The following is a 21,636-nucleotide window of genomic DNA, read 5'->3' on the forward strand; positions in this document are numbered from 1 at the left end:
ACTGAACGAAAAAATCAATTAAATAATCACTGCTAACTATTTAAAATAATATTAATAATTATTAAAAAATAATAATGAATAATTAATAATGAATGACCTGCCATAAAACGATAGCCCTTTAATCAATATATTCTGTAGGTGTTTTTATTGGACGCCAGACGTTCTAACTGTGGTTTTCCAGAGTGACACAGATCTTCCCTGGTAACATCTTCAGAGACGGACCATCATCATCATCATTATAAATGTATGGAAACAGTGTCTCAGTGAAGGTGTGTGTGAAGGTGTGCAGGTGTGTGTTAGAATCAGGATCAGAGAAGGACAGATGTCCTCTGTCCCAGTCCAGCTGGACTCTGATCCTCCGGGCTTTCTGATTCACTGAGAGAACAGTCCTCTGATAATCATAACCATCAGGTCCTGATGAGGAGTATGCTGTGTATTCATCCCAATAGAACTCTATTCTCCAGCATCCTCTCCCTGTGTCTCCCTCCCTCCAGTACGACTCTTCACACACACCTACCGCCCAGTATGTATTGTCTCCAACCTCAACATCCCAGCTGTGAGACCCTGAGTCAAAGCCCTCAGAACCCTGGACTCTGAACCCGTCAAACCAGTCAAACCTCTCTGTGTTGTCAGGAAGCTGCTGCTTCTCTTCTCCACATCTCACACTGGTCAGATCATCAGACAGCACAAGCCGTGGACTAGCAGTGTTGGGGTCCAGGACGACAGGAGTGTAGGAGACAATGTCCTTCATCTTGTCCCAGACTCTGAAGGTCAGGTTCTTCAGGTGTTTGGCCTGGTCTATCAGCGCTCCTCCTGAGAGCGGCGGTGGGTCCTGCAGGGTGAGCTGGACTCCCTCCATGGTGGTCTTGTAGTTCTGCAGGAAGGAGACGTAGTCGTCGGCTCTCAGCTGGTCCTCGGCAGCTTGGATTGCGTTGGAGAGGGTTTCCCTTTCTCTGCTCAGAGCCTCAATCCTCTCCTTCATCTCCTGACTCTTCTGAGCCTCTTCCTCCCGCAGAGCGGCCATCCTGGCCTCCTCTTCCTCCTGTAGGAACCGGCGGAGCTTCTCAAACTGTTCCTTGATCTGCGTCTCTGTGTTCCTGGCCTGAACCTTCATGTGTTCTTCTGCTATGTCGTAATTTGTTTTAACCCAACCAAAGAGACTCAGTTTCTCCTTTAAAGACTCCAGTGATTCCTGGACCTTCTGTTTGCAAAGTTCAGACGCTTCGTCCACGGGTAAGAACTTGTGTCCGGCGTGTTTCTCTGAGTCGCGACACACGAGACACGCCAGCTGTTGGTCGTCCAGACAGAAGAGCTGGAGCTTCTCGCCGTGTGCGCTGCAGAGGACCTCCGAGCTCAGCGACGACGAGCTCCGGCCTTTCTCCTCCAAGAGCTTCTCACACAGGTTCTTCAGAACAAAGTTTGTGAGAGGATTGTCCTTGGAGGATCTCCTCTGACAAACGGGACATTCCCTCGTTGGTCTTTCCGTCCACCATTCCTGCAGACAGTCTTTGCAGAAGCTGTGTCCACAGGACAGCCCGACGGGACGTTTAAAGATGTCATGACACACGGGACAGCTCAGATCCTCTTCCTGACCAGTGAAACGGGAAGCCATTTTGGTCTGACGCTCCCTGACGCTCCCTGACGCTCCCAGATCTGGAATGTTCTCTGAGGCTGTCGTTACACCGGAGGGATTCTACAAGACAGAACAACAACCGTAACATTATGAGTATCAATAGTAGTAATAATAATAATAATAATAATAATAACAATAATAATACTTTATTTATATAGCACCTTTCATACATAAATATAGCTCAAAGTGCTTTACAGAGCAGAAAAGATAATAAAAACAAAAGCAAAGCAAAACAAAACTGCTTTAAAACAGGCATGCAGTTAAAACAATAGAACAATAACGCAGTGTCAAATCAGGCAAAGGCAGTGGTACAAAGATAAGAACAGATATTTAAAAACTCACTCACTTCTGTTCTTACCTCAGTGGAGATGGTATCAGGTAACAGTCTGTCGGTCTGCCAGGTTGTCTAAATGATCCTCCGTCTATTGATTCATGGATCTATTTATTTATTGATTGATCGATATTTGTCTCTCTGATTGTTTTTCGCGTCTCAGTCTCTGACGAGAGAATTTCAGTCTGAGAAAAATGCTGAGACGACTATAGAAGGAAATGGACTTCGATTCATGTCCGTCTGATAACAGGAACGACTCACACTCACACACACACACACACACACACACACACACACACACACACACACACACCCTGTGTCAATAGACAATGAATCAAAGTTCATGTACTGTACGACTTGTGGAGACGACTAAACATACTCTCTCCCCATGCCTTCAGCCTGGTGGAGACAACTAAACATACTCTCTCCCCATGCCTTCGGCCTGGTGGAGACAACTAAACATACTCTCTCCCCATGCCTTCAGCCTGGTGGAGACAACTAAACATACTCTCTCCCCATGCCTTCGGCCTGGTGGAGACAACTAAACATACTCTCTCCCCATGCCTTCGGCCTGGTGGAGACAACTAAACATACTCTCTCCCCATGCCTTCAGCCTGGTGGAGACAACTAAACATACTCTCTCCCCATGCCTTCGGCCTGGAGGAGACAATAAAACATACTCTCTCCCCATGCCTTCGGCCTGGTGGAGACAACTAAACATACTCTCTCCCCATGCCTTCAGCCTGGTGGAGACAACTAAACATACTCTCTCCCCATGCCTTCAGCCTGGTGGAGAAAACTAAACATACTCTCTCCCCATGCCTTCGGCCTGGTGGAGACAATAAAACATACTCTCTCCCCATGCCTTCGGCCTGGTGGAGACAACTAAACATACTCTCTCCCCATGACTTCAGCCTGGTGGAGACAACTAAACATACTCTCTCCCCATGCCTTCGGCCTGGTGGAGACAACTAAACATACTCTCTCCCCATGCCTTCAGCCTGGTGGAGACAATAAAACATACTCTCTCCCCATGCCTTCGGCCTGGTGGAGACAACTAAACATACTCTCTCCCCATGCCTTCGGCCTGGTGGAGACAACTAAACATACTCTCTCCCCATGCCTTCGGCCTGGTGGAGACAACTAAACATACTCTCTCCCCATGCCTTCGGCCTGGTGGAGACAACTAAACATACTCTCTCCCCATGCCTTCGGCCTGGTGGAGACAATAAAACATACTCTCTCCCCATGCCTTCGGCCTGGTGGAGACAATAAAACATACTCTCTCCCCATGCCTTCAGCCTGGTGGAGACAATAAAACATACTCTCTCCCCATGCCTTCAGCCTGGTGGAGACAATAAAACATACTCTCTCCCCATGCCTTCAGCCTGGTGGAGACAACTAAACATACTCTCTCCCCATGCCTTCGGCCTGGTGGAGACAATAAAACATACTCTCTCCCCATGCCTTCAGCCTGGTGGAGACAATAAAACATACTCTCTCCCCATGCCTTCAGCCTGGTGGAGACAATAAAACATACTCTCTCCCCATGCCTTCGGCCTGGTGGAGACAACTAAACCTAGCCAATGTCTCTGTGAGCTTGCTGGCTGCAGTGTAGCTTGCGTTAGCTGTCACTTGTTCATTCATTTGTTTCACCTGTGTACTCTCAGAAGCGCATTGAAGTGAAGTGGGCATAGTGTGTGTGTGTGTGTGTGTGTGTGTGTGTGTGTGTGTGTGTGTGTGTGTGTGTGTGTGTGTGTGTGTGTGTGTGTGTGTGTGTGACTGTGTGACTGTGTGTCACTGTGTTAGTCTCTTCTGCCACCCGTCATGCAGGACTTTCAAATTATTGTAAACACAACATGAACATAGTACTCGTATTATGCATATCGCATTCTCACCGAGATATATTTCTGAGTAAAAAAAATAAAAATTATAATACTATTAAATAAATTAATGGTTCAAGGGCATAAATAAAGATTTGAGTGCCAACCCTAACGAGCGAACATTCGAACACTGAATTTTCGGGGACAGCCTTAGTGTGCATGTCACTACGTGTGTGTGTGCATGTCCCTACGTGTGTGTGTGCATGTCCCTACGTGTGTGTGTGCATGTCCCTACGTGTGTGTGTGCATGTCCCTACGTGTGTGTGTGCATGTCCCTACGTGTGTGTGTGCATGTCCCTACGTGTGTGTGCACGTATATGGGGGGGGGGGGTCCCCCCCCACATCCAGGAGGGAAGGCTGGAGGTGAGGTTCAAGGTTCAAGGTTGGACCTTATTGCTCCATATTGTGTTCAGGTACATAAGTGTAAAACCTATATTTGTGTGTCTTCCTTACGCCAGGGCTCCACTGGGCGCGTCTGTGGCGCGTCTCCGTCAGTGTCGGGAATGTGCCCTTTTAATCAATGGAGGGTGGCTCCACTGCCCGCGTTGCGTCGCGTCTCCGTCACCATAAAATTGAACCGGTTCGTTTTTTGACGCACGCACGCGTGACGCAACGCGCCCAGTGGAGCCCTGGCGTTACACAGACTATGCAGACTACAGCAGCGTAGATAACATGACATTTAAACAACAAAACAAAGCAAAGAAAGGGACAAGAAAGAGCAATACACTGACACGGATCAAGACAGGAACGCCCAAAAACGTCTTTTTTTGTTGTTATATATAATATATTGTAGTTATATAATATAAATGTTCTATGGCTGCCAATGCAACTTTTTCCAATCCTTAATCACATACGGACAAACATCTATGCCGATAATATCCAACTTGCGGAGGTATAGCGTGCCTTGTCGTCCACGGGCAACAGATCTTTAAACGTATGGCATTGCAAATACGTTTGATAATAATCGCTACTCTGCGCAATATTGTTTTGGAGAAATGCCGCAAATTGCATCGCAGTGAACGAGAGCCAATCACAACTTCCCCCGGGGGTGGTGACTCCGCCCTGAATATGCGTTGTCGTGTCAGTGTATCAAAGAGTTAAAAAAATAGGTGTATCTTTGTGTTGTGTTGATGTTGTTGTTGTTATTTTACAGACAGAGGTAACATGTATCCGTGTGTTATTTTACAGACAGAGGTAACATGTATCCGTGTGTTATTTTACAGACAGAGGTAACATGTATCCGTGTGTTATTTTACAGACAGGCGTGAGGTGTATCTTTGTGTTGTTGATGTTGTTGTTGTTATTTTACAGACGGGGGTGAGGTGTATCTTTGTGTTGTGTTGATGTTGTGGTTGTTATTTTACAGACGGGGGTGAGGTGTATCTTTGTGTTGTGTTGATGTTGTTGTTGTTGTTATTTTACAGACGGGGGTGAGGTGTATCTTTGTGTTGTGTTGACGTTGTTGTTGTTGTTATTTTACAGATGGGGGTGAGGTGTATCTTTGTGTTGTGTTGATGTTGTTGTTGTTATTTTACAGACGGGGGTGAGGTGTATCTTTGTGTTGTGTTGATGTTGTTGTTGTTGTTATTTTACAGACGGGGGTGAGGTGTATCTTTGTGTTGTGTTGATGTTGTTGTTGTTATTTTACAGACGGGGGTGAGGTGTATCTTTGTGTTGTGTTGATGTTGTGGTTGTTATTTTACAGACGGGGGTGAGGTGTATCTTTGTGTTGTGTTGACGTTGTTGTTGTTGTTATTTTACAGACGGGGGTGAGGTGTATCTTTGGGGGAGCAACACACACGGCCAGCTGGCCTCGTCCCAGCCCTTCCTCCCCTCCCCCACCATGCTCCGAGCGCCATCCATGAACGGAGAACCTGTCAGCCATGTGTGGAGCGGATGGACCCACCTGGTGGCCAAGACAGGTATTAACCCATTCTGACCGGACACCCATTTTGGTGTCGGCATCATGTTATGCTTTATCTATTGAAAAATAGCAGATCTACAAGCTCATATCGCGCCACCGAGTGGCATATCCGAGTGGCATATCCGAGTGGATATGAGCTTGTAGGTCTGCTATTTTTGAAAAATCGAAGAACGACTGACATTTTTAGAATCTGATCTCAGGTCAGAATGGGTTCGTCAGACCAGTGTGTGTCCAGCGGAAACCTCGTATGAATCTGATCTCAGGTCAGAATGGGTTAATATATATACACACCTGGTGGCCAAGACAGGTATAAATATCGATATCGATCGACATCGATATTGATCGACCCGTGATTATAGTGAGGGAATATTATCAGAATTACCAGTCAAGGCCCAGGCCGTAGCGTAACGGTCTGGGCACCGGACTGGTGATCCAGTCGCGGTGTGCCGCGGGTTCGACTCCGAACTCCGAACCCGACACGGCCTTTACCGCATGTCATCCCCCCATCTCTCTCCCGTTTCCTGTCAGCCTACTATCTGTCCCTTAAAAAATCAATAAAAGGCTTAAGCCGCAAAAAAAATATCTTAAAAAAAAAGAAAAAAAAAAAGAATTACCAGTCAAATCTGGGGATACATTTCTTACCAAGAACTTTCTTCACCAATGTGTTTGTAAAGGTGTCTACTAACCTTAGAGTATATATGAATAGAGAAGACAACCCGAGTTCTCCTCCTGTCCTCAATAAGCGCATGAGGCGATTTCACTCCTCCTTCCTGGTAGGAACAGAGTGCATTCTGGGATGGATTTGCCCCAATAACATGAACGCGCTGGTCGTTGACTATCATTGTGCCGTTTGTGCTGCGTTCACGTATGAAACATTCGTTCACGTGTTCATGGCCTCAAACACATGAACGTGCTTCAATGATAGTCAACGGAGCAGCGCTGGCTCGAGCTGCAATACCTTCATTCGGCCACTATGTCCATTTCGCCTCAGGGTTTCCTCTGGGTGCCGCCTCTATTCATACATACTCTAAGCTAGTAACATATCCCACATTGGTTTATATTCAACCACCCTAGGGGAATTTTTGACAGCTGCTGAAAGTTGGGGTGCCATCAACAGGCAATATGGCAAAATGTTTAAATAGCATGTGACGTGTCCGACTAGGGGGTTTGCATGATTCTGAATCCATTCCAAGCATTAGTTTTGCACGAAAAAAACACTCCTTGGGCTAAAAACGGCCATAGACGTGTGCCCAAATGTGCTGACCTCATCACATTTGTGATGACGTCTATGGCCTTTTTAAGCCCAAGGAGTGTTTTTTCGTGCAAAGCTAATGTTTGGAATGGATTCAGAATCATGAAAACCCCCTAGTTTGACCCCTAGTTTGGCCATAGACCCCCTAGTTTGGCCATAGCCGCACTTGCCCAAATATGCCCAAATGTGCTGACTTCATCACATTTGTGATGACGGCTATGGTCGTTTTTAGCCCAAGGAGTGTTTTTCGTGCAAAGCTAATGTTTGGAATGGATTCAGAATCATGAAAACCCCCTAGTTTGACCCCTAGTTTGGCCATAGACCCCCTAGTTTGGCCATAGACCCCCTAGTTTGGCCATAGACCCCCTAGTTTGGCCATAGACCCCCTACTCTAGCCATAGCTCTATATATGGTCGTTTTTAGCCCAAGGAGTGTTTTTCGTGCTAAACTAATGCTTGGAAATTGGAATGGATTCAAAATGATGAAAACCCCCTAGTCTCACACGTCACATGATACTATTTAATACATTCTGACCTGAGATCAGATTCATATGAGGTTTCCACCAGACCCACGCTGGTCTGATTAACCCATTCTGACCTGAGATCAGATTCTAGAAATGTCAGTCGCTCTTCGATTTTTCAAAAATAGCAGACCTACAAGCTCGTATCGCGCCACTCGGTGGCGCGCTATGAGCTTGTAGATCTGCTATTTTTCAATAGCTAAAGCATAACATGATGCTAACACCAAAATGGGTGCCCGGTCAGAATGGGTTAATACATTTAGAACATTTTGCCATATTGCCTGGTGATGGTACCATATTGCCTGGTGATGGCACCCCGACTTTCAGCAGCTGTCAAACATTCCCCTAGGGTGGTTGAATGTAATATGTTAGTAGACACCTTTACAAACACATTGCTGAAGAAAATGTATTCCCAGGTTTTATTAATATCGCCTGACTATTAGGCCCATTTGGTTCAAAGACTATTAGGTGTTCAAGGGTTCAAGGTTCAAGGTTCAAGGTTAGCTTTATTGTCCCTTGTGGGAAATTGGTTTGCAGCCAGATCATAGTAAAATACACACAAAGTACATACAACAACAACAATCAATGCAAGACTAAGAACAGGGCACTAGAGACAGATAATTCATGACATACAGTAGTAGCAAAGTCAGCAAAAGTGCATTAGTGGGCAGTAAGTGCAAAGGGGCAAGAATAAAGTGCTATTTGTTGTTCAGCAGTTGAATAGCAGCTGGGACAAATGATAATTTGAACCGATTAGTCTTTGTGGCGGAACACCCTCAGCCGACGACCTGAGGGCAACAGTTCAAACTCAGACCGAAGTGGGTGATCCGATACCTCCAGGAGGGAGGAGGCTCTCTTAAGCATCTGCCTCTTGTACAGATCTATAAGTTGGGCTTTGGGTTCTCCCAGAAATCTTACTGGCCACTTTGACGAGGCTGCTGAGCCTGTTCTTGTTTGCTAGGGTCAGATTTCCGTACCAGGCAACCATACAAAACATGAGAACAGATTAAATATGATTCAATGTGTGTGTGTGTGTGTGTGTGTGTGTGTGTGTGTGTGTGTGTGTGTGTGTGTGTGCGTGTGTGCGTGTGCGTGTGTGTGTGTGTGTCTCAGTGAGCGGCAGAGTGTTCACGTGGGGCAGAGGCGACTATGGTCAGCTGGGCAGAGCCATGCCGTCCAATGACCAGCAGCCTGAGGGGAGGAGTCCAGGAAGGGGTGTGGCCCAGCAGCCTGGGGGGAGGAGTCCAGGAGGGGGCGTGGCCCAGCAGCCTGAGGGGAGGAGTCCAGGAGGAGGGGGCGTGGCCCAGCAGCCTGAGGGGAGGAGTCCAGGAGGGGGCGTGGCCCAGCAGCCTGGGGGGAGGAGTCCAGGAGGAAGGGGCGTGGCCCAGCAGCCTGAGGGGAGGAGTCCAGGAGGGGGCGTGGCCCAGCAGCCTGGGGGGAGGAGTCCAGGAGGGGGCGTGGCCCAGCAGCCTGGGGGGAGGAGTCCAGGAGGGGGCGTGGCCCAGCAGCCTGGGGGGAGGAGTCCAGGAGGAGGGGGCGTGGCCCAGCAGCCTGGGGGGAGGAGTCCAGGAGGGGGCGTGGCCCAGCAGCCTGAGGGGAGGAGTCCAGGAGGGGGCGTGGCCCAGCAGCCTGAGGGGAGGAGTCCAGGAGGAGGGGGCGTGGCCCAGCAGCCTGAGGGGAGGAGTCCAGGAGGAGGGGGCGTGGCCCAGCAGCCTGGGGGGAGGAGTCCAGGAGGAGGGGGCGTGGCCCAGCAGCCTGAGGGGAGGAGTCCAGGAGGGGGCGTGGCCCAGCAGAGTCCAGGGCGGGTCGGTCAGGGTCTCTGCCGTCCTGCTGAGGTCACAGTGCTGCACGGAGCCACTCAGGTAAGACACGCCACGCCACGCCACGTACACACGCCATGCACGCCACGCACGCCACGTACGCCATGCACACCACGTACACCACGGCACGCCATGCACGCACGCACACCACGCCACGGCACGCCCCCTGTGCTTTTATTGGACGGCCCACAGCCAAAGAACTGGAGATGGAGACATTTTCTCTGAGTGACCCTGTTGTGTTCATGTGTTCATGTGTTCATGTGTTCATTTCTATCTGGTGACCCTGTTGTGTTCATGTGTTCATGTGTTCATGTGTTCATGTGTTCATTTCTATCTGGTGACCCTGTTGTGTTCATGTGTTCATGTGTTCATGTGTTCATGTCTATCTGGTGACCCTGTTGTGTTCATGTGTTCATGTGTTCATGTGTTCATGTCTATCTGGTGACCCTGTTGTGTTCATGTGTTCATGTGTTCATGTGTTCATTTCTATCTGGTGACCCTGTTGTGTTCATGTGTTCATGTGTTCATTTCTATCTGGTGACCCTGTTGTGTTCATGTGTTCATGTGTTCATTTCTATCTGGTGACCCTGTTGTGTTCATGTGTTCATGTGTTCATGTCTATCTGGTGACCCTGTTGTGTTCATGTGTTCATGTGTTCATTTCTATCTGGTGACCCTGTTGTGTTCATGTGTTCATGTGTTCATTTCTATCTGGTGACCCTGTTGTGCTCATGTGTTCATGTGTTCATGTGTTCATGTGTTCATGTCTATCTGGTGACCCTGTTGTGTTCATGTGTTCATGTGTTCATTTCTATCTGGTGACCCTGTTGTCTTCATGTGTTCATGTGTTCATTTCTATCTGGTGACCCTGTTGTCTTCATGTGTTCATGTGTTCATTTCTATCTGGTGACCCTGTTGTGTTCATGTGTTCATGCGTTCATGTCTGTCTGGGGACCCTGTTTTGCATTTTGGTCTCAACAAGGCTCCAGACGTGCCAAAACAAACTGGTCAGGCTCCTACTTGGCCTCACCCCCCCAACCCACCTCACCCCTGCCCACTTTGACAGGCTGGGATGGCTTAGGGTCGACGACAGAGTACAGCACCTTGCAATGGGTCTGGTCCACAAGATTCGTTAAACCACCAAGATACCCATGTACCTGTCTAGATACTTCACTAAGATACCCATGTACCTGTCTAGATACTTCACTAAGATACCCATGTACCTGTCTAAATACTTCACTAAGATACCCATGTACCTGTCTAAATACTTCACTAAGATACCCATGTACCCGTCTAAATACTTCACTAAGATACCCATGTACCTGTCTAGATACTTCACTAAGATACCCATGTACCTGTCTAAATACTTCACTAAGATACCCATGTACCTGTCTAGATACTTCACTAAGATACCCATGTACCTGTCTAAATACTTCACTAAGATACCCATGTACCTGTCTAAATACTTCACTAAGATACCCATGTACCTGTCTAGATACTTCACTAAGATACCCATGTACCTGTCTAGATACTTCACTAAGATACCCATGTACCTGTCTAAATACTTCACTAAGATACCCATGTACCTGTCTAAATACTTCACTAAGATACCCATGTACCCGTCTAAATACTTCACTAAGATACCCATGTACCTGTCTAGATACTTCACTAAGATACCCATGTACCTGTCTAAATACTTCACTAAGATACCCATGTACCTGTCTAGATACTTCACTAAGATACCCATGTACCTGTCTAAATACTTCACTAAGATACCCATGTACCTGTCTAAATACTTCACTAAGATACCCATGTACCTGTCTAGATACTTCACTAAGATACCCATGTACCTGTCTAAATACTTCACCAAGATACCCATGTACCTGTCTAAATACTTCACTAAGATACCCATGTACCTGTCTAGATACTTCACTAAGATACCCATGTACCTGTCTAAATACTTCACTAAGATACCCATGTACCTGTCTAAATACTTCACTAAGATACCCATGTACCTGTCTAAATACTTCACTAAGATACCATGTACCTGTCTAAATACTTCACTAAGATACCCATGTACCTGTCTAAATACTTCACTAAGATACCCATGTACCCGTCTAAATACTTCACTAAGATACCCATGTACCTGTCTAGATACTTCACTAAGATACCCATGTACCTGTCTAAATACTTCACTAAGATACCCATGTACCTGTCTAAATACTTCACTAAGATACCCATGTACCTGTCTAAATACTTCACTAAGATACCATGTACCTGTCTAAATACTTCACTAAGATACCCATGTACCTGTCTAAATACTTCACTAAGATACCCATGTACCTGTCTAGATACTTCACTAAGATACCCATGTACCTGTCTAAATACTTCACTAAGATACCCATGTACCCGTCTAAATACTTCACTAAGATACCCATGTACCTGTCTAAATACTTCACTAAGATACCCATGTACCTGTCTAAATACTTCACTAAGATACCCATGTACCTGTCTAAATACTTCACTAAGATACCCATGTACCCGTCTAAATACTTCACCAAGATACCCATGTACCTGTCTAAATACTTCACTAAGATACCCATGTACCTGTCTAAATACTTCACTAAGATACCCATGTACCTGTCTAAATACTTCACTAAGATACCCATGTACCTGTCTAAATACTTCACTAAGATACCCATGTACCTGTCTAAATACTTCACTAAGATACCCATGTACCTGTCTAAATACTTCACTAAGATACCCATGTACCTGTCTAAATACTTCACTAAGATACCCATGTACCCGTCTAAATACTTCACTAAGATACCCATGTACCTGTCTAAATACTTCACTAAGATACCCATGTACCCGTCTAAATACTTCACCAAGATACCCATGTACCTGTCTAAATACTTCACTAAGATACCCATGTACCTGTCTAAATACTTCACTAAGATACCCATGTACCTGTCTAAATACTTCACTAAGATACCCATGTACCTGTCTAAATACTTCACTAAGATACCCATGTACCTGTCTAAATACTTCACTAAGATACCCATGTACCTGTCTAAATACTTCACTAAGATACCCATGTACCTGTCTAAATACTTCACCAAGATACCCATGTACCTGTCTAAATACTTCACTAAGATACCCATGTACCTGTCTAAATACTTCACTAAGATACCCATGTACCTGTCTAAATACTTCACTAAGATACCCATGTACCTGTCTAAATACTTCACTAAGATACCCATGTACCTGTCTAAATACTTCACTAAGATACCCATGTACCTGTCTAGATACTTCACTAAGATACCCATGTACCTGTCTAAATACTTCACTAAGATACCCATGTACCTGTCTAAATACTTCACTAAGATACCCATGTACCTGTCTAAATACTTCACTAAGATACCCATGTACCTGTCTAAATACTTCACTAAGATACCCATGTACCTGTCTAAATACTTCACTAAGATACCCATGTACCTGTCTAAATACTTCACTAAGATACCCATGTACCCGTCTAAATACTTCACTAAGATACCCATGTACCTGTCTAAATACTTCACTAAGATACCCATGTACCTGTCTAAATACTTCACTAAGATACCCATGTACCTGTCTAAATACTTCACTAAGATATCCATGTACCTGTCTAAATACTTCACCAAGATACCCATGTACCTGTCTAAATACTTCACTAAGATACCCATGTACCTGTCTAGATTCTTCACTAAGATACCCATGTACCTGTCTAAATACTTCACTAAGATACCCATGTACCTGTCTAAATACTTCACTAAGATACCCATGTACCTGTCTAAATACTTCTTTAATGTAAACGAAGTCCACACCCACAACACCAGAGGGAGTGCAACAAATCATGTACAACCCAGATTCGGCACAAACAAGGGACTAAATTATTTTCGCTCCTATGCCACCAAAATGTGGAACGCCCTACCAACAGTCATTAAGACATGTGAATCCCTTGACTCCTTCAAAACCGCTCTCAAAGGGCACCTACGGACGGCTGCAATTCGAAACTGGCCTCTGTAAAATCTGAATCCCCCCCACCCCACCCCCCCCCCCCTTTCCCCTCACTGTATATGTATCTTTTCCCTTTTTGCTTCCTATATGATGAATTCCTGTTCTGTTCTTTAGCTACATAGAAATGTCTATTTGTATGTCTCTAAATGTTTGTATGTCTCTAAATGTTTTGATGAATTGAACAATGTGGACCCTGTTGTAAACAAGTGTAATGCTTAATTGGGTTGTCCACTCACAGTTAACAGTCTCTGTATTGAGTTTGTGCTTGAAATGTACTGTAAATTCTGCAAACTGTTAATACATATTTCAATCAATCAAAAAACTTCTCTCCCAAAACTAAAACATACAAACATGATATTTTACACATTTAGGGCTATATTTACCACTATCTAAACCCCTTATCCCCTAAACTACTATCTAAACCCCTTATCCCCTAAACTACTCGTCGTTGTAGGTCGGCTATTTTAACTATTCAAAAATACTTTAGGGATGAAAATAGAGCCCCTTTCACCCTTACCTAGACCACTGGCTGCTGCCTTTTGTGTAGTAAAACATTTCTGCCTCAGTCCAGCAGGGGGAGACAGACACCTACAGAACACCATCTGATGACATTTAGACCCCAAACTAAATAATATTTTGATGTTGGTACCATTAGGAGAGACAACAGGCAAACGTTGATCCAAAATAACAATTCTTCTACATTCTCTAATTGTGTAGACTTTAGAATTTAGAAAGGCAGATGTTTAACAATAGTTTAACTCTTGAGAGCATGAAGGGTCCATTTGGTTTCCTTTTAACCCATTCTGACCTGAGATCAGATTCATGCGAGGTTTCCACTGGACACACACTGGTCTGATTAATAACTTTATTACATATATTTTTTAATTTTGTATTTATCTTTATTGACAGATCGCGTGTGGATCCGAACACAACCTCGCCATTGTGGGTAAGTGTCACTTCCTGTTTAACCCTTTAAAACCTGACCGAGTCAGTTGTTCTCTCCCTGGGAACAATAAAGAGTCAGTTGTTCTCTCCCTGGGAACAATAAAGAGTCAGTTGTTCTCTCCCTGGGAACAATAAAGAGTCAGTTGTTCTCTCACTGGGAACAATAAAGAGTCAGTTGTTCTCTCCCTGGGAACAATAAAACCTGACTGAGTCAGTTGTTATCACTCTGGGAACAATAAAGAGTCAGTTGTTCTCTCACTGGGAACAATAAAGAGTCAGTTGTTCTCTCACTGGGAACAATAAAGAGTCAGTTGTTCTCTCACTGGGAACAATAAAGAGTCAGTTGTTCTCTCCCTGGGAACAATAAAGAGTCAGTTGTTCTCTCCCTGGGAACAATAAATAGTCAGTTGTTATCACTCTGGGAACAATAAAGAGTCAGTTGTTCTCTCACTGGGAACAATAAAGAGTCAGTTGTTCTCTCCCTGGGAACAATAAAGAGTCAGTTGTTCTCTCCCTGGGAACAATAACACCTGACTGAGTCAGTTGTTATCACTCTGGGAACAATAAAACCTGACTGAGTCAGTTGTTATCACTCTGGGAACAATAAAGAGTCAGTTGTTCTCCTGACTGAGTCAGTTGTTATCACCCTGGGAACAATAAAACCTGACTGAGTCAGTTGTTATCACTCTGGGAACAATAAAGAGTCAGTTGTTCTCCTGACTGAGTCAGTTGTTATCACTCTGGGAACAATAAAACCTGACTGAGTCAGTTGTTATCACTCTGGGAACAATACATTTAGTCAGTTGTTCTCTCCCTGGGAACAATAAAGAGTCAGTTGTTCTCTCCCTGGGAACAATAAAACCTGACTGAGTCAGTTGTTATCACCCTGGGAACAATAAAACCTGACTGAGTCAGTTGTTATCACTCTGGGAACAATAAAACCTGACTGAGTCAGTTGTTATCACTCTGGGAACAATAAAGAGTCAGTTGTTCTCCTGACTGAGTCAGTTGTTATCACCCTGGGAACAATAAAACCTGACTGAGTCAGTTGTTATCACTCTGGGAACAATACATTTAGTCAGTTGTTCTCTCCCTGGGAACAATAAAGAGTCAGTTGTTCTCCTGACCGAGTCAGTTGTTATCACCCTGGGAACAATAAAGAGTCAGTTGTTCTCCTGACCGAGTCAGTTGTTATCACCCTGGGAACAATAAAGAGTCAGTTGTTCTCCTGACCGAGTCAGTTGTTATCACCCTGGGAACAATAAAGAGTCAGTTGTTCTCCTGACCGAGTCAGTTGTTATCACCCTGGGAACAATAAAGAGTCAGTTGTTCTCCTGACCGAGTCAGTTGTTATCACCCTGGGAACAATAAAGAGTCAGTTGTTCTCCTGACCGAGTCAGTTGTTATCACCCTGGGAACAATAAAGAGTCAGTTGTTCTCCTGACCGAGTCAGTTGTTATCACCCTGGGAACAATAAAGCCGCGGTGGGAAAATAATCAATACGACATTTTTGTGCTTGGTATAAAAAAATAAAAAGAGGGGTTTAATTACTTAGTTTAAAATAATGTCAATGCATTTTAACCCATTTTGGGCGGGAACCTCTTTTGGTGTCTTCTGCTATTGAAACATAGCAGATCCACAAGCTCATAGCGAGTGGCGCGCTACCAGCTCGTATGTCCAGATACGTTTAGAGCTTCAATGCCATGTGCCATGTAATGTTGAACAATCCTTGTAGTTGTCTTTTTTGCATTGTTAATATTGTATCTGTGTTGTCTCAGCCTTGCAGCTATTGTTTTACTCGTTTCTCCGACATATTGTAAGCCACATTTTTCACATGTGATTAAATAAACACAGTTGCTGGTGCTGGCGGTTATCTGTTGTTTAATCTCCAACATGCATTTTGTAGTTCTATTTTTAACTATTTGTTTGGGTTTGAAGTATTCTGGTCTCTGACGTGCTGGTGTGTTGATTCCTTTTAGCTTGCTGTGTTCCAGATACTTACTTACTTACTTAAGCCCGTTGCTCCTCTAGGGTGTATAGGCCGTTGACAAATGTCCTCCATTTCACTCGGTTTTTAGCCGTTCTTTCGAGATCTCCCCAGTTAATAACCTGACGCTGCCAGATGAGGGCGGTATTGGGTAACCATGTTCCCCAACACAGCACTCATCTGGGATCTCTCAGGCAGTTGAGCTGACAAAAATCCGTTCCGTACGGGACCAATCAGCGTGAGCTAAGGGCGGGATATGTGCGAAACCGGACGTGAAGCTATATAGACACGTCAATATGATTGGTTGTGTTTGCACGCCCACACGGTGATAGACAGACGGTCCCATCCAATCATCTACCAAGTATCTTGAAAAAAAGGAACAGCCCCGTCATCAAATTTGCTTCCGTGATCCCAGATCCCAATAAGCTGTGAAACAAATTTGTGTAGCAAGCTTCTTGGATCTGGCAGCGTCAGGTTACCCAGTTAAGCCCTCTCTCTGCCATTTCTGCCTCGATACTTCTTCTCCAGCTGTTCCTGGGGCGACCTCGTTTCCTTTTTCCTTGGGGGTTCCATTTCAGGGCTTGTCTGGTGATGTTTGTCGCAGGTGTTCCAGATAGTCTTTAAGATTTTAGTTTTTTTTGTAGGCAGATATAATCTTTTTGTTTATTTTTAAGTTTCGCTAAAACCGACTGCACGGTTCAGCCAAAACTGCCATTTTTTGGCAGAAGGAGAAGGAAAAAAAAAACTAACAATAACAATAAAGGACCAAGTCCTTTCAGGACTCTTGGTCCTTTTAAGTAAAAAAAGATCATAGAAATAAATACACAATAAGGAGAGTTCCACCGTGTTCAGTTTGGAACATACAGACACAGGTTTGTGTTTCCACCGCATTGTGTTGGACGGAACAATTGTCATTGTTTGATGCCTAGCTGAATGGTTAGAGAGCCTGTCTGGAGAGAAGGAGTCTCCTGAGGTTTGAATCTCAGTAAGAGATGCTGAGAGGTGGCTCACCATCAGGTGGGATGAGATGTTGATCCATCATTTCTTGATCTTTCTGCTGTTCCTTCGTCTGGAATGTGGTCTCGGTTCTTATTATTGTTGTCGTCTGTTGTCGTTGGTTGCCATGGCTGCCAGTTCCCACCTGATGTCGTGTGGGAGTTCTGATTGGTCCAGAGCGTACTGAATAACTTCTAGCTTACATAACGTCTTAAGACGAGGACTGAAGTCTAAGATGAACAGCTCATCAGAGAAAGTGTGAACTCCTTTGTATCCTCCAAAGAGGATGATCCGATCTCCCACAATGCAACAGCACATATCCTGCATTGGACATGGCACTTTCCCCTTGGGCTCAACCTTCTTCCAGGAGAAGGTCTCTGGACTGAATTTCCACACATCATTGAAGTTCTGGTTACCATTCCAGCCACCAAATATGTACAGCTCTCCATTGTAGGTAAATGCTGAATGACACCAGCGTCCTTCTGGTAGAAGTTGTGCAGAAGGTGTGTCCAGCCAGACGTTTGTCTCTGTGTCAAACACTCTGATGCTGTTGTAGACCTCCTGGTCCCTATGGCCCCCAAATACAAACATCTTGGTACCAATGATGGTAGCAGAGTGAAGGCGTGAAGCAGGAGGTGGAGTTCCTCTGGTGTTAATTAAAGACCAGACCATTGTGCTGGTGTCCAACTTGTACATGTCATTAGTGTATCCAGTCAGCTTGGATCCTCCATGGATAAACATGACCTTCTCCAACACACAGGCTGAGTGGTAGCTCCTCCCCTCTGGAACAGTCCCAGAAACCCTGGGTTGGAACCATCTGTGGGCGTCAACATCAAATGCATAAAGCACATTGCAGTAAGGCCTCCCTCCCCAGATGTAGACTGTATCTTCAACCAACACAGCTGTGTGGCCGCAGCGCCTGGATGGAACCTCAAGGTCACCGTCTCCTCTTCCAGGTTCCACTGGAGGTAACTTCTTCCAGCATAAAGACACTGTGTTGAAGACATGGACATCCATCTGTTCCTTGCTGTTGTAGGTCACACAATTACCGCAGCCTCCAAAGGAATACAGATTGTTCCTCACTGCTACAGCAGCATGAAAGGCTCGTTCTGGTCCTCCTGCTTTGGAAACGGTCCAAGACAACATCACTCTGTCTGTCAGTCAGTCAGTCAGTCAGTCAGTCAGTCAGTCAGTCAGTCAGTCAGTCTGTCTGTCTGTCTGTCTGTCTGTCTGTCTGTCTGTCTGTCTGTCTGTCTGTCTGTCTGTCTGTCTGTCTGTCTGTCTGTCTGTCTGTCTGTCTGTCTGTCTGTCTGTCTCGCTCTCTTCGCTCTCTCGACATCTACAGTCATTTTCAACACGGTGCATCATCTTATATCTTCTGGTGTGACATCACACGAGACACAAACTGTTGCCATGCACGCCTTAACGACGCCAATTAGTGCAGCTGTTCTTCATCTGCACCCTTTGAACTCTATTGCTATATTTATTACTTCATTGCGGCTACGTTGGGGTCTATGGATCTATGCGTGTATGGATCTATGGATCTATGGGTCTTGGGCTGCGGTGGCCGAACAGTTTGCGGAGCGGTCTTGATATCGGAAGGTCGCTAGTTCGTATCCCCGGACCGGCACGTTAAAATTACCACAGCTGAAGTGCCCTTTGAGCAAGGCATTGAACCTCTACCATGAAATGTTCTATGAGCAGGGCCTGGCTGTAAACAAGTTCTTGAGCTTAGTCCAGTTTCCCTGCGTAAACATAGTACCTTTCCTTTCCTTTCACACGCTACAGGGTTCCCTAACACTGAGCTGTGTTGTATTTTGAGGCTGTCTGTGTGTGTGTGTGTGTGTGTGTGTGTGTGTGTGTGCGTGTGTGCGCGCGCGCGGAATGTGCTCAAGCTGACTGGCTGAGCACGGAATGTGATGTATGGTGATAACAGTGCCGCTCACGTCACGCGGGTGTGATATTTTTCTCCATATCGCTGTGTGAGAGACAGTCCACTGAGCAACTCAAAGTGAGGCTGAATGACAAGCATTTTGCATTCTGGCTCTTTGAGGGGAGCTAGCGCCCCCTATGGCCAGCTTGGTGTGTTTGTGTATATATATCAGTGTTCTGATATTAACCTGAGGGCCACATTAAGTGAAGGTGGGGGCCGCATGTGGCCGCTAGCCGGGCCCCCAGGGGCCCGTGTAATGCTCTGAATCACCACAACCCCCATGAAGCCTTTGGAGATTTATGTTCTCGCCCCGTGACGCCGCCTTGCATTGGTGGAGATTTATTTATAGTCTGTGTCACGTTTCCTGAGCCAAGAGTTTGACGAGTTCTGGAGAACAGGACGGTCCTACGGAGCAGCCCGGCCCGCTCAGCAAGTTCTGGAGAACAGGACGGTCCTACGGAGCAGCCCGGCCCGCTCAGCAGGTTCTGGAGAACAGGACGGTCCTACGGAGCAGCCCGGCCCGCTCAGAACATTGCTGACTTAGCAAAAATGAAGAAAAAACAAACTAAACTCCATGGATTCCAGAGGTGGAAAAATGAGGATTTAAGTAGATTTTTTAAAAAGAAAAGAAAGAAAGATACTACGTTTACCCAGGGTAACTGGACTAAGGAAAGGAAAGGTACTATGTTTACCCAGGGTAACTGGACTAAGGAAAGGAAAGGTACTATGTTTACCCAGGGTAACTGGACTAAGGAAAGGAAAGGTACTATGTTTACCCAGGTTAACTGGACTAAGGAAAGGAAAGGTACTATGTTTACCCAGGGTAACTGGACTAAGGAAAGGAAAGGTACTATGTTTACCCAGGGTAACTGGACTAAGGAAAGGAAAGGTACTATGTTTACCCAGGGTAACTGGACTAAGGAAAGGAAAGGTACTATGTTTACCCTGCAGGGTAACTGGACTAAGCTCAAGAACTTGTTTACAGCCAGGCCCTGCTCATAGAACATTTCATGGTAGGGGTTCAATGCCTTGCTCAAAGGCACTTCAGCGGTGGTAATTTTTAACGTGCCCGTCCGGGATACGAACTATAGCGACCTTCTGATATCAAGACCGCTATTTGGTTCCATATCTCTGTACAGGTCCATTTGGTTCCATATCTCTGTACAGGTCCATTTGGTTCCATATCTCTCTACAGGTCCATTTGGTTCCATTGTTCTGTATACAGGTCCATTTGGTTCCATATCTCTGTACTGGTCCATTTGGTTCCATATCTCTGTACAGGTCCATTTGGTTCCATATCTCTGTACAGGTCCATTTGGTTCCATATCTCTGTACAGGTCCATTTGGTTCCATATCTCTGTACAGGTCCATTTGGTTCCATATCTCTGTACAGGTCCATTTGGTTCCATATCTCTGTACAGGTCCATTTGGTTCCATATCTCTGTACAGGTCCATTTGGTTCCATGTCTCTGTACAGGTCCATTTGGTTCCATATCTCTGTACAGGTCCATTTGGTTCCATTGTTCTGTACAGGTCCATTTGGTTCCATATCTCTGTACAGGTCCATTTGGTTCCATATCTCTGTACAGGTCCATTTGGTTCCATTGTTCTGTACAGGTCCATTTGGTTCCATATCTCTGTACAGGTCCATTTGGTTCCATATCTCTGTACAGGTCCATTTGGTTCCATATCTCTGTACAGGTCCATTTGGTTCCATTGTTCTGTACAGGTCCATTTGGTTCCATATCTCTGTACAGGTCCATTTGGTTCCATATCTCTGTACAGGTCCATTTGGTTCCATTGTTCTGTACAGGTCCATTTGGTTCCATTACTACATTCATTAATACAGTATAATGTGTAGTAATACAGTAATGTGACATGGCTGTGTCCTTACATTAGATAAATGTACAGTGACTAGTACATACAGTATACATCAACAATCATTTGGGGACAATAAAATATTAAATATGTATTTGGGACAAACGGAAACTATAGCATCATCTGCAGGCTGGTAGATGTCTCTCTCTCTCTCTCTCTATCTCTATCTCTATCTCTCTCTCTCTCTCTCTCTCTCTCTCTCTCTATCTCTATCTCTATCTCTATCTCTATCTCTATCTCTATCTCTATCTCTCTCTCTATCTCTCTCTCTCTCTCTCTCTCTCTCTCTCTCTCTCTATCTCTATCTCTATCTCTATCTCTATCTCTATCTCTATCTCTATCTCTCTCTCTCTCTCTCTCTCTCTCTCTCTCTCTCTCTCTCTCTCTCTCTCTCTCTCTCTCTCTCTCTCTCTCTCTCTCTATCTCTATCTCTATCTCTATCTCTATCTCTATCTCTCTCTCTCTCTCTCTCTCTC

General features: G+C 45.2%; 2 protein-coding genes across 2 annotated transcripts in view; one reads left to right on the forward strand and one right to left on the reverse strand.

Annotated features, from left to right (window-relative positions):
* sergef (secretion regulating guanine nucleotide exchange factor) overlaps positions 1-21,636 on the forward strand; it is a gene marked incomplete at its 5' end in the record, with an annotated part of 54,983 nt that overhangs the window by 31,749 nt on the left and 1,598 nt on the right. The window contains 3 exons of the mRNA XM_083762904.1: positions 5,611-5,769; positions 8,657-9,405; positions 14,331-14,367. Of these exons, the coding sequence (XP_083619030.1) occupies positions 5,611-5,769; positions 8,657-9,405; positions 14,331-14,367 (945 nt within the window). The remainder of the gene's footprint in view (positions 1-5,610; positions 5,770-8,656; positions 9,406-14,330; positions 14,368-21,636) is intronic.
* Positions 164-1,615, reverse strand: LOC310858003 (nuclear factor 7, ovary-like; the record flags this gene model as incomplete). Its single annotated transcript, XM_083764047.1, has 1 exon — positions 164-1,615. Exon 1 carries the CDS (start codon positions 1,610-1,612, stop codon positions 164-166), a length of 1,449 nt encoding a protein of 482 aa, XP_083620173.1. The 5' UTR covers positions 1,613-1,615.

The sequence above is a fragment of the Protomyctophum parallelum genome, assembly GCF_964188405.1.
Source record: "Protomyctophum parallelum genome assembly, chromosome: 4".
Taxonomy (NCBI): domain Eukaryota; kingdom Metazoa; phylum Chordata; class Actinopteri; order Myctophiformes; family Myctophidae; genus Protomyctophum; species Protomyctophum parallelum.